General features: G+C 39.6%; 1 protein-coding gene across 3 annotated transcripts in view; it reads left to right on the forward strand.

Annotated features, from left to right (window-relative positions):
* Nucleotides 1-8287, forward strand: part of LOC117421334 (protein FAM184B-like) — a 38138-nt gene extending 29851 nt beyond the window's left edge. For all 3 annotated transcript variants that reach the window (XM_034920779.2, XM_059035322.1, XM_034920780.2), the window contains 9 exons: nucleotides 248-454; nucleotides 883-1036; nucleotides 1757-1896; nucleotides 2428-2612; nucleotides 3250-3396; nucleotides 4847-4964; nucleotides 5744-5848; nucleotides 6251-6450; nucleotides 8023-8287. In XM_034920779.2, coding sequence (XP_034776670.2) covers nucleotides 248-454; nucleotides 883-1036; nucleotides 1757-1896; nucleotides 2428-2612; nucleotides 3250-3396; nucleotides 4847-4964; nucleotides 5744-5848; nucleotides 6251-6450; nucleotides 8023-8092 — 1326 coding nt within the window. In that variant the 3' untranslated portion in view covers nucleotides 8093-8287. The remainder of the gene's footprint in view (nucleotides 1-247; nucleotides 455-882; nucleotides 1037-1756; nucleotides 1897-2427; nucleotides 2613-3249; nucleotides 3397-4846; nucleotides 4965-5743; nucleotides 5849-6250; nucleotides 6451-8022) is intronic.
* The last annotated feature ends 2851 nt before the right edge of the window (nucleotides 8288-11138 follow it).

Below are 11138 nucleotides of genomic sequence, written 5' to 3' on the forward strand. Positions count from 1 at the left end.
TTTTTTTTGTGATCCCAGAACTTCAGCTTAAAAACACTATACTAACCATTGTCCATTATTAGTGAATACATAACTAGTTTGCCTTTATCAGACTATGCTTTCTGAGGACTTTTATTAAGTGGTAAATTTCCTTTATTTTACCTCGTATAGTTTATGTCTGAAAGCTTTGTGTTCTGCAGTTTCAGGTACCTGTTTTTCATCATAAATAATACAGAAACAAAGTGTGGCTTTTATTTTTTTTATTAAGCACGGTGAACAGAAGCTTGAATCAAACCAGCTGTTGTCCCAAGATGCTTTGCAGGAACTTGAGGCTCAGTTCACCAAAGAAAAGGAAAAACTGAAGCAGGAACTTCAGGACAGTATTGAACTGAACCGAAACTTGAAATTCCAGCTGGATGCAGCAAATCAACAGATACTAAAAAAGGATGACAACAACACAAACCAGGAGCTGAAGGTAGGCATTTATAACATAATCTTTCATTAAAGAAGAAAAAAAGAAATGTTCACGGCAAACAAGGATCAATGGACATCATTTTGATTATTATATATTTTTTTAAATAGCTGTTTCCTAGGACATTCTTACAGCAGCACTGTGTTTTAAGAAAATCATGTTTGTAGCAAATATCAAATGCAGTGTTTTAGAGCAATACCTTCTTTAGATAAAGAAGTCCTTTATGACTAAATTGAGTCACCAATGGGCTTCCGTACTAAAGGCAGGGTGGTGCTGTGCAGGGTGAGCCCTGAGCTATTGTGCACTCTAAAAATAAAAATAAAAAAATATAACAAATCCTTATAATCTTTCTAGGTTTTGGGGGAGATGTTAAAAGCTGCTGAAGTGTGGGTGACGATGCATTGTAATGCAACCTGGCTCTGTTTGTGCAGGAGGCTGAGGAGCGTCTGCAGAAACAGCATGAAGAGAAGATCCGGGAGGAGCAGCAGAGCCACAGGCTGGCCCTACAGTCTCTGGAAGAGAAGGCTGGCAAGGGGATACTGGCTGAGAGACAATGTATGGAGAAGCAGCAGATATCTCTCCTGGGTATCTAACTCTGAAGAATGTTACATGTTTAAAACACCAAAGACCAACAAGCTTATTACATATCAAGACGCTGCCAGCAGCAAGTGCTCCAGTTAACTTGAAAGGCTAAGTGCAACGTGTAGTTATCAGTATACAAAACTTTGCTTTAAATTAGGTATATCTCCTTTCATTAGTTTATAACAAACAAAACTACAGTATTGGACAAATAGGGCCCAATTTGGGAAAATGCTATTGTTCCTGATTTTGATGAAAAAACACAACGCAAACAGGTGCAGACTTGCCCTGTAGTACAATTTTTGGCGCACCTTTTTTCGTCTGCGTTAGCGCCAGAGGTATGAAGTAACTTACTCCTTATCATTTAATATTTTTAAGTGCACCTTTCTTTGTGTGTCAGGTTTGACATATACGTGGATATGCCTGTGTATTTTATTTTTAGATTCTTTTCACAGCAGTACTTAAAGAAGTTAATAAAGCAACATTCCAAATTACAGTTCCCATATAAATCAAAGGTAAGCTCTACATTGCAAAAGGCTATATGAAAGTAGATATAAGAAAAATAATGAATGTTTATGAATATAACGAATCACTACAATCACATGCAAACATTGTTCAATGAATGTAAATATTTCAAAATACCACATGAACAAATGCATATACTCAAAGTATGGGTACGTTTTGGTTGAACTGTCCCTTTGTAAGGTCATTTTATGTGTTTTCTAGAAACTCAGAAAGTGGAGCTGACACAACAGCATGCAGGCTGGTGCCGACAGGTGGCTCAGAGACACATGAAGCAGATTGAAGACCTGCAGACCGAGCTCAGCACTCTGAGAGAGTTAAACATGCAGCAGCAGCAGCAGCAGGTCAGTGGGCAGTCAGCAACCAGATGCAATGACATGTCACAACCTCATGAATGCTTTGTGTACATGGCAGAGGCTGGGCACGACAAGGTAACATTGCAGATCCCCAGCAAATCTTTTAACCAATGTGCTCAGAGAGACCAATTATTACTGAACAGGAGTGGAAACTAAAGTAGCCTTATCTCTCTGGACAGTTGAAGCATATTTGCTTTAAATCATCCTCATTTTCAAAATATTTCATTTCTTACCTGCTTGATAACCTGTATTTTGGTATTCTATTATTTTTTGTGTGGGCTTCAATCAATATTTACCAGGTTTATAACCACTGGGTATGTATTTGAAATATAGAGCAAGACAGTATTCAGCTTGTAGCAGTGTTTCAAGAATCAGCTCCCGTGGTTAAAGAAAATTCTTTTTTTTGTTAGACTGGTAAAACATTACATTTGAAATGCAGTAGTGCTCAATTATTAGTCAATAACAACAGACTGTACAGTAACAACTAATTTACATATTGCAATGTTTTTCCATGATCAGGAAGAAGGGCAACAGAATCAGTTTCAAGCCTTAAGGCACCAGCTAGAGGAGTATCAGAGTGTTGTATGCAGCCTGAGGAAGGAGAACGCACATTTGAAAGATCAGCTGGCTTCACTCAGCTCTGAGGTGGAGTTCAGGAAGCAGGAGGTCTTTCAGCTCCAAAACACTGAGGAGCAACAGAGAAGGTGGGAGCAAAATGCTGTGCAGACAGTAAACAATGAACATCACTGTTGATGATGGTTCATGAAAATATTTTTCTAAATTGTGTTTTTATTTATTTTTTTTAACTATAGCCCATTACATGCAAATTATCAAAGAAAGGCCATTCTATGTAATAGTCTGTGTTACAATAGACCAGTGGTATGCCATGCCATGACAGGCATACTGTAATTCAGGGATTTAGGACCTTGTAACGGGCATTTGGTTCAATTTGTTAATTAAGGACATGATTAGAATAAAGACCTTGACTGGAAGCATAGAGACGACCTCTGCACTAGACAAATGAATGGCTATAATCCAGTGTCCCTGTAGAAATGCAGTTGTCTGCTACCCTGTTGTTGTTACGTGAGCAAAATGCTCTTCTTGAAACATAGTGGCCAAATGTATTAGTTATATACTAGGGGTACCCAAAACTGCCAGAAAGACCCTAAAGTAGTTCATTATTTAGTTTTTCCTGTTGAACCAGGTCCGTGATTGGACACCCCTGTTTGAGACACCTGCCTCATATACTTTTTCTTTGGTAAATGTTTTTCCATAGCTAGAGTGAGAAATTAACTTGAGTGAATACAAATAAATAGAATGGCTGTTTCATTCTGTCCCAAGGTCCATAGAGGATGACCTTGTCACCAGGCATCACAGAGAGCTGGAGTCTTTGAAACAGGAACAGAGGAAGGAGATTCAAACCATTGTGTCTGACTTCAGCAGTGCTCAGACCCGTCTCCAAGCAAGAATAGTCTCCTTGGAAACAGGGTATGGGTGAACAGTATACCTAATCAAATTACAAAGGAATCCAGACATTGTGCATGAACACACACACACACATTATATATATATAAGGTGATGGAAAATGAATGTACTGTATAAAACATTTTAAAATATGTATTGTGCATATTTTAATTGTCATTGGTTTAACTTTCTTTTTGCTCAATAAACAACTGAAATTGTAAGCAAATACATAGAATGAAGTTGCAACCTGCAAAATACCATAAACAGTGATTAAGCAGTGGACACTACAGTTTACTGTAATCACTGTTGTCAGTGCTGCAGTATAGTATAGGAAACTAGGGTTTTTGCATGGTACTATTACATTTGGCTAAATAAGTTTATACTGAACGCATTAAAAGGTGCACTTACTCACTGTGAGACCATTAGCTTTTTTTTCAATCACCTTTTAAGCAATTTTAGTTTAGGCTGCTCACTTACAGACAACTTCGCATAGTTCAGCTTGACTGTATGAGGGTGTGGAAGGGTGGTGGGCAATTCACACACACGGGAGACAGAAGATTTAATTGAAAACACTGGTGCCCAGTTTTATTATTTTATATATTTTCTTTTAGCCCGGCAACGGTAAACAGGACCACAGAAATACCAATACTGGTAAACAGTTCAATGCTGGAGCACTCACAGATACTCTGAAATAAGAAATAACAAAAGGCGAAAGAAAAGGGAAAATAAAACACAGTAATAAAACTACAAAATAAAGGTGCTGCTTACGCAGTGCCCCCACTGCTGCTAAGCCGGTCAGTTCAGGTCTCCGTCCTATGCTGTGCACTATACACTGGGGTGGCCAAGGTTCCCCTTCTATTTATACACGTTCCCTCGGATACATAACAATTTATTTTGTATATTATTTTCTTTCATTAGGCTGGCTGTCTTCCTCAGCCATGCTTGCCTGTTTTGGTTGCGCGCTCCAACCACTGGCCTTCTCATCTAGCATCTCTGTGTGTTTTCCAAATTACGGCCACCCGAATGCACAACCAAGCGCAGTTCTTATGGGCCGAGCAATCTCCCAAAGCCTGCCTCTCAGTCACTCAGAGAGAGGGAAAGCCAACACACCCTCTTCCCCACCTCTCCGTGTCATCGCTATGACTGACAGGCGGATCCTACGAGACTGCTGCCCTCTTCCTGCAGTACCACGCATGTGCCAGATAGTCAGCACAGACCTCCCCCCGTTACAGAGGGTTATTTTGATTATTCACTGTATAAGTAATTCATAGTCGTTGGGAGAAAGTGCACAATTGTTAGTTTTGCCACGCCTCTTGGTTCTGAATTGGACATTTATGATGTTTCGTCATGATACAATTACAGCTTTGATCTTCATTCAGCAGTATTTTTTTTTAAACTGCTTTACACACTGTGGTATATGCTAGAAAACTGATGCTCCTTTATTCATTTGAACACATTTAATTGCTCTCTACAGAATAAAGGAGAATGAAGAAAAGTCCAAAAGACGAGAATCTAGACTGGAGGATTTACATGTGATAGGGAAACTCCAGGAAAAAGTCAGCGTGAGAGACCATATTATCAAACGACTTGTGGTAAGTAACTTTTTATTTTTAAAACTTAAATGTATTTTGACCAACTTCAGGTTTAATAACAGTAGCCACATTGGGTGACTCCCTCAGTAAAGTGTCTTTAAATGTTAATTCTACCATCTCTGGAGACACACTTTGAGAAAAGGGGTTAATGTATTACCTGAAGAAATTGGACACAGTGTCCCTATAAGTTAAGAGATCTAACAGAGGGAGAGTATGATTCTCACCATTTACCTAACATTCAGTACGTTGTCAGTAGTGGTTCCTATGTTCAGAAGTGCATTCATTGGGAGAATAAATGGCAGTACATTTAAAATGGGGTATGTGTGCTTTTCAGTGGTGCTTGACTCAAAATTGTTCTCTGGCTACCTGATGTGGAGAGTGGGAGCTTGCACATTTAATTTGGTTCCTGATTCATAGGAATCGCTAGCAGCTAGCGAGTTCAGCTCTTTGATTGGTTCATATTGACTGCCATCATCCTAGCCCAGTTGCCATACTTTACACATGCCAAGTGGATTTGTGTTAAGTACAGACCGAAATGCGGGAGATGTGAGAAGAAAAGTTCTGGGGAGGAGTCTGGGGAGTGCCAACGTGATGATATGCACGTCCATAGTCTTCCTCCAACCAATTGCTGCTCCAGCATTTCGTTGTGTATCACTGGGTGTGTGCAAAGTTTTACAAATGATAGTAAACATTTCAATAATATAGTTCTTCCCCTCGTTCTGGCTCGGTTTTCTAAGATCGGGTCACAAGTAACAATTGTCATTTCACTTCTTGTGCAGGAAGAGCGCAAATGTCAACAGCTTCCTCAGGTGCACAGCGATGATGTCATCATGAGAGGATATGAAAACCGACCACAGCCAGGAAGTTTAACTCCAACACTCAAGGTAAAATACCTTCTGCATAGTACTCGTAGCACTGTCACTTGAGTATCTCAGTATGTCTGTATTCATTATTTTAGGGCCAGTTTTTAAAATATGGTGTTGAAATATTCTGTGCTATGTGGAGAGTTTAGAGCTTAGAATTAAGGCTTAAAATGTAATAACCTTAACATTTTTAAAACTGGAGGACCTACAGTACAGCTTTAAATGTAGTGCTTATCCACTTGATGTATTACAGATTACTTTGTTAGATAATACTGTAGTTAGTGCATGCAAACTGTTTTAAACAGTCATAAACTTTATTTTTTTGCATTGTCCAAACATTTCCGTGCTATTATATTACCACAAAGGTCGGCCATGTATACTGCAGTTACTGAATTCAAGTGATGTTTTTAATCTGTGCCGCAGAAAAAGAGATCAGAAGGAACGCCCCCTCGTGTAATCAGTGTTCCAAACCTTCGCTCCTATGAGAAAAGCTTCCTGGGAAGTGAACCAAATCCAGTGAAAAGGTCTCCCCAGGCAGTACAGTCTCCCAATTCTGACCATGGCACGAGTGTGTGCAGACCATTCAATCCATCAGCACACGTTCCTGAGCTGAAACCCACAAGGTACTATACGACCTCTGCCTGACCAATAGTGCAATGTCATCAAAGATAGAATTTACTGGATTATTAGGCATTTTCTGGGAGGGTGATTACATGACCCACTCATGTTTAAAGTTTTACAACCTTCAAATAATTCCTGTAAAACTGTGCATGATAAGACGTGACCTCAGGGGTGAAAGATGTATTAATACCCACGCCTCGGGGTAACAAGCGTTGGGTTCGGGTAGCGTAGCCGCTGCCACCACCTTTGATAACTCGGAAGGTCCGGGGGTTAAATTTGGGTACGCTTGTGCAGGTATTAAAATAAGGGGGGAAAGTATTGGGTTAAAACACAGAGTCCAAGACTATAAGTCACAATAATAAAAACCAAAGTTTATTAAACACACTAATTAAAAATATCCCTATAAAAATACACAGACTAGGCCGTTCTAAAAATGCTAGAATGCATATAGCAGCAATAGGGAGGGGAGGGGAGGGGAGGGGAGGGGAGATCCTAGGCACGGGAATACAGCCTTTTAAACTTTTTTTAAAAAAGGTGGGGGGGGGGGGGGGGGGGCGACAAAAATCTAAAGTGCTAAACAATGTGCAAACAAAATGACAAAAAGTGAACTCAATGAAACCAACAACAAAATCATGCAACCCATAAAAATAAACCATACGATGTAAACTTTAAAACACAAGTGTAATCAAAGCAAGAAAACCCCACCCTTCTAAAACATGTACAAATAACTCTAAAAACACCCACCAACAATATCCCCCCCCCTGATATTAAAGCACAGCCTAACTCTGCATAAAACCCACCCACTAAAAGACTAACAATACAATAATAAATACAGTAATTAAAAGAATACACAAAAACACACACAGGTAGATTTAGAAAGAAGGACACTGCCAGAAGCAAAAGCAAGTGCACTTCACCAATCTTCGTGTTTAAACTCACCACAGTCTCCAGCCAGCCAGCACAGCAGCGATAAACAGTCCTTCAGCTTGAAGATTCACTAGTAAAAGTTCAGCATGCTCTTCTCCAGTGCACCAGCACTCCTAACTCGTACACACTCAATCAGCACAGCTCCAAAACCTAACCGTAATCGCTTCCAAACAGGGTCAGTGTGGAATCTCGTTCCACTGCAACAACCAGCCCAGTTTATCTGCAGAGCCTCCTTTTATTAGCCTCTAATAAGCCCCATTACAGTTTGCAGGCGAGTGTTTTAAACAATCAGGGGCGGGTATCTAAATTCATTGCACACTTATTGTGTGAGAGGGGATTATTGCCCCATGGTTGAGGGCTACAGTATATTGTACTGACACTATATCAACACAAGGGGGCACTAGTTTTCCACAAAACACAAAATATCCAGTGGCTGTTTTGTTAAATCCTGAAAAGCAGCTTTATCTGCATTCAGTTTCCAGACTGCAGCTCTGAACTCTCACAGAAGGCAGTCCAGGTGTTGAGGCTCAGTAACATCTCAAAGTCTGTATTTTTGGAGTTTGACTCAAACCCAGCTTTGAAAGACGAGTTGTACATAACTTGCTGGAGTAGTTGATTTAATACCTTTATTCTTGTGTGTCTTCCAGGAGCCCAGTGGAAGAGGAACGCCAAGACCCCCAACGTCAAGAGTGGTTTACGAAATACTTTTCTTTCTAAGAATTATTGTACTTGCACACAAAGGCACGTGTGAATTGGATGAAATCTCTCAGAAATGTTTTTATAAAACAATCATATATAGTATTTACATGAATATGAACTCTAATCTGAAAAAAATATTGTATTTCGGTATAATAAAATATAAAATGCACAATGCTTTGGTTGCAGTGACAGTTGTGAAATAAAAGGCACTATTTTCAATGCATTGTTTTGAGTTTTTTTATACCCATAAACCTCAGTGAGAATTCAGACATACTGTATTTATTTTTGCATTCATAACATACTGCATTATTTGAGCAATACATGCAGTGGTTTTCTCCAGGTGTTAACTATTATGAATTTGAAATATAAATAAGATCATACATTAAACACATTTTCTTTTTTAAGGAGAAAAATAAACTTGTTTTTTTTATAAAATCACCTTAAGCACAAATGGGAGAAACAATCTTTAGTACAGATGTCCTTTATACATTAGCTTCCTTTGCATGATATCTTTGATAAGTCTGTGCTGTGAATCAAGAGGCGCATTTGTAATATTTGTTCATTGAAAAAGGCTGTCATTTGTATTAGAATCCCAATGGAAATGAATGGCCGAGAATCCACTTGTAATTAATGAATTATATTACAATTTAAAATGACAAAACTCTCAACTGCCTCTAGTAAAGGCACTGCTATGCAGGACTGCACGGTGAGCCATATCACCATGCACTCATTGGTTCGAATCCTGGTCGACTAACAGATCTTGTGTGAATCCCACAGGGAAAATGACACTGGCATTTGTGCTGGAAATGAAACATCGGGCACAGTCATATCATGCTTCAGTTACCCATACTGGTGAGGTGTCCAATAAGTCCAGGCTTGGCAATATCTTTTACTTAGATTTGACAAGTGAAAAGAGGCAATTGGATTGACAGCAGAAACCGAGGTTAAAGAAAAAAAAAAAAAAAGGTATGCAGTGCTTTTTTAATGCAAAAATAATGAGCACTTCTATAAACAATTTTATACGCTAGAACACTGTTGTCCAGTATGTTTGCCACTAGCCTGCATTTTTGATTAGTAAATAAAATGAGTAAAATACTAGACACTGTCCTCATGCCTGTGATCACAATGCTCATATTATCAATCAATCAATTTTGTTTTATTTTTTATTTTTTTTATACAGCATCTTTCATCGTGGACCACCATGTGCATGTGTACTTCGACCTTTTTGTGCATTTGTTGGTAAAATGCTAAGTGACGGTTAAAAAAAAAGTGCGACACATATCTGATTATTTTATTTTGTCCCGTTTCAACCCTTGTCCATTTTTCCAGTAGGCTACCATTTAGATGTACTGTAGGTGGTTTTGTTGGTATTATCTTTTCAACAGAAGTATTCATTCAGAACGGTACTGAAAATACCACTTGCCAAAAGAAACAACACGTTGTAACAGCCACTGCACAACCGAAAGGCAGTTGCACTGTCCTCCCTAAGGAGATATTACTGGCCCTATTTAATATTATCAAACAAGTCAGCAAGAGTGAGACAGCAAACACAGGGACGTCAGATGTGTCAATTTCACGAACAGGTTTATTGTCGTGAATAATATCATCAAATGCAAAAATGAACAAAACAATACAAATGGGTATAGAACAGAAAAAGGAGAAATTAGAAATGTAGAAAACAGTAATTCCAATAATGATACGAAAGAAAATAAATAACAGAAGTATGTAGGTACAAACAGAAGGCCAAACAGTATCACAAAATTTTAATTAGTGTAGTATCCGGAGGGTCTCCAATAAACCCACACTCACAAACATAACACAGAGAAAGATAAAGGATAATTAAATAATTAGATGAAAAACAATGACTTATGGAAACAATTACATTAACAAGTCTCTATGGCAATGGTGGGAGAATGACAGGTAGGCCCTAAACATCCATTAGTAGCAGTGTAATTGAAGTCCATACAAAGTAACAAATTGTAAACTTGATTGCTTTTCTGCAAGGAGAATCCGCCCCTAACCAACACGTCATCAGCAAGCGCATAAAAGCTCCGTGTGCTATTCTTTCATGTCGCTTCTTTTTATTTCGGCTGCTCAGTCAAGCGCTGGGAGGCCGAAACAAGAGTTGACCGCTTAGAACCTGGAGGAAGGGCTGCCCTCAGCCATGGATTTCCTGCGGTTTCTCCCTAAAAAATTCAAAATATGTGGAGTAGGGGGGTTTTCCTTACTCTGAGGGGTGAGTGGTTGGGTTGGACAGGCTGGGCTCTCTCCCTCAGCGCAGTCATGCTCTGGGGGACAGGCCATAGCTCAGCTGCTGATTTTCATTAATTTCAATATTTGGGGGATAGGTGGCAGGGCGCCACTGTGGAGTGTGTTAATTATTTATTATTATTCATTCATGGTTTTGCAGCCTCGTCTTTTACAGGGGGAGGTGGCCACAGCCACTTCCTATCTGCAGCACTGGGATGCATGTAACTGTTCATGTATTTCCAGCCGGCCTCACGCAGGTAGCCGTCTGGCACCCACGGATGAGGTCTCCGGCCAAATTTATCTTTCACTCGGGCCCCGACCGCCCTTCACAGTTCATAAATCATCTGCAATTCCAATCATCATCATTCATTCATAGCGGATTCTCCGTGCTGAAATAACAAAACCAAAAAAAAAATACTGGAAACCAAAGTAGCAAATAAAAAGTAGAAAAATTCAACAAACAAATAAGGAATACATCTCACCGAATGATTAAGTCCTAAAATGAGGGGCTCCCGAGTGGCGCATCCAATAAAGGCGCTCAGTGTGGAATGCAGAATGAGCCCTATAGTCTGGACGTCGCGAGTTCGAGGACGGGAGCGGCGCTCAATTGGCCAAGCGCCACCTGGGGGAGGGAGGGTTAGGTCGGCCAGGGTGGCAGCTTTGGAATATATTTCCTGTGGTAGAAGAAATTAGACCCTTTTGCATGGAAGGCATCTGTAGCTTGATGTCCGGATCCTCATTGTGTCCAGATTCAGTTACTATGAATTTACCCACTGATGATATAGATGAAGGAATAGGCTGGAAACCTAGTGAT

The sequence above is a fragment of the Acipenser ruthenus genome, chromosome 1 (assembly GCF_902713425.1).
Source record: "Acipenser ruthenus chromosome 1, fAciRut3.2 maternal haplotype, whole genome shotgun sequence".
Taxonomy (NCBI): Eukaryota; Metazoa; Chordata; class Actinopteri; order Acipenseriformes; family Acipenseridae; genus Acipenser; species Acipenser ruthenus.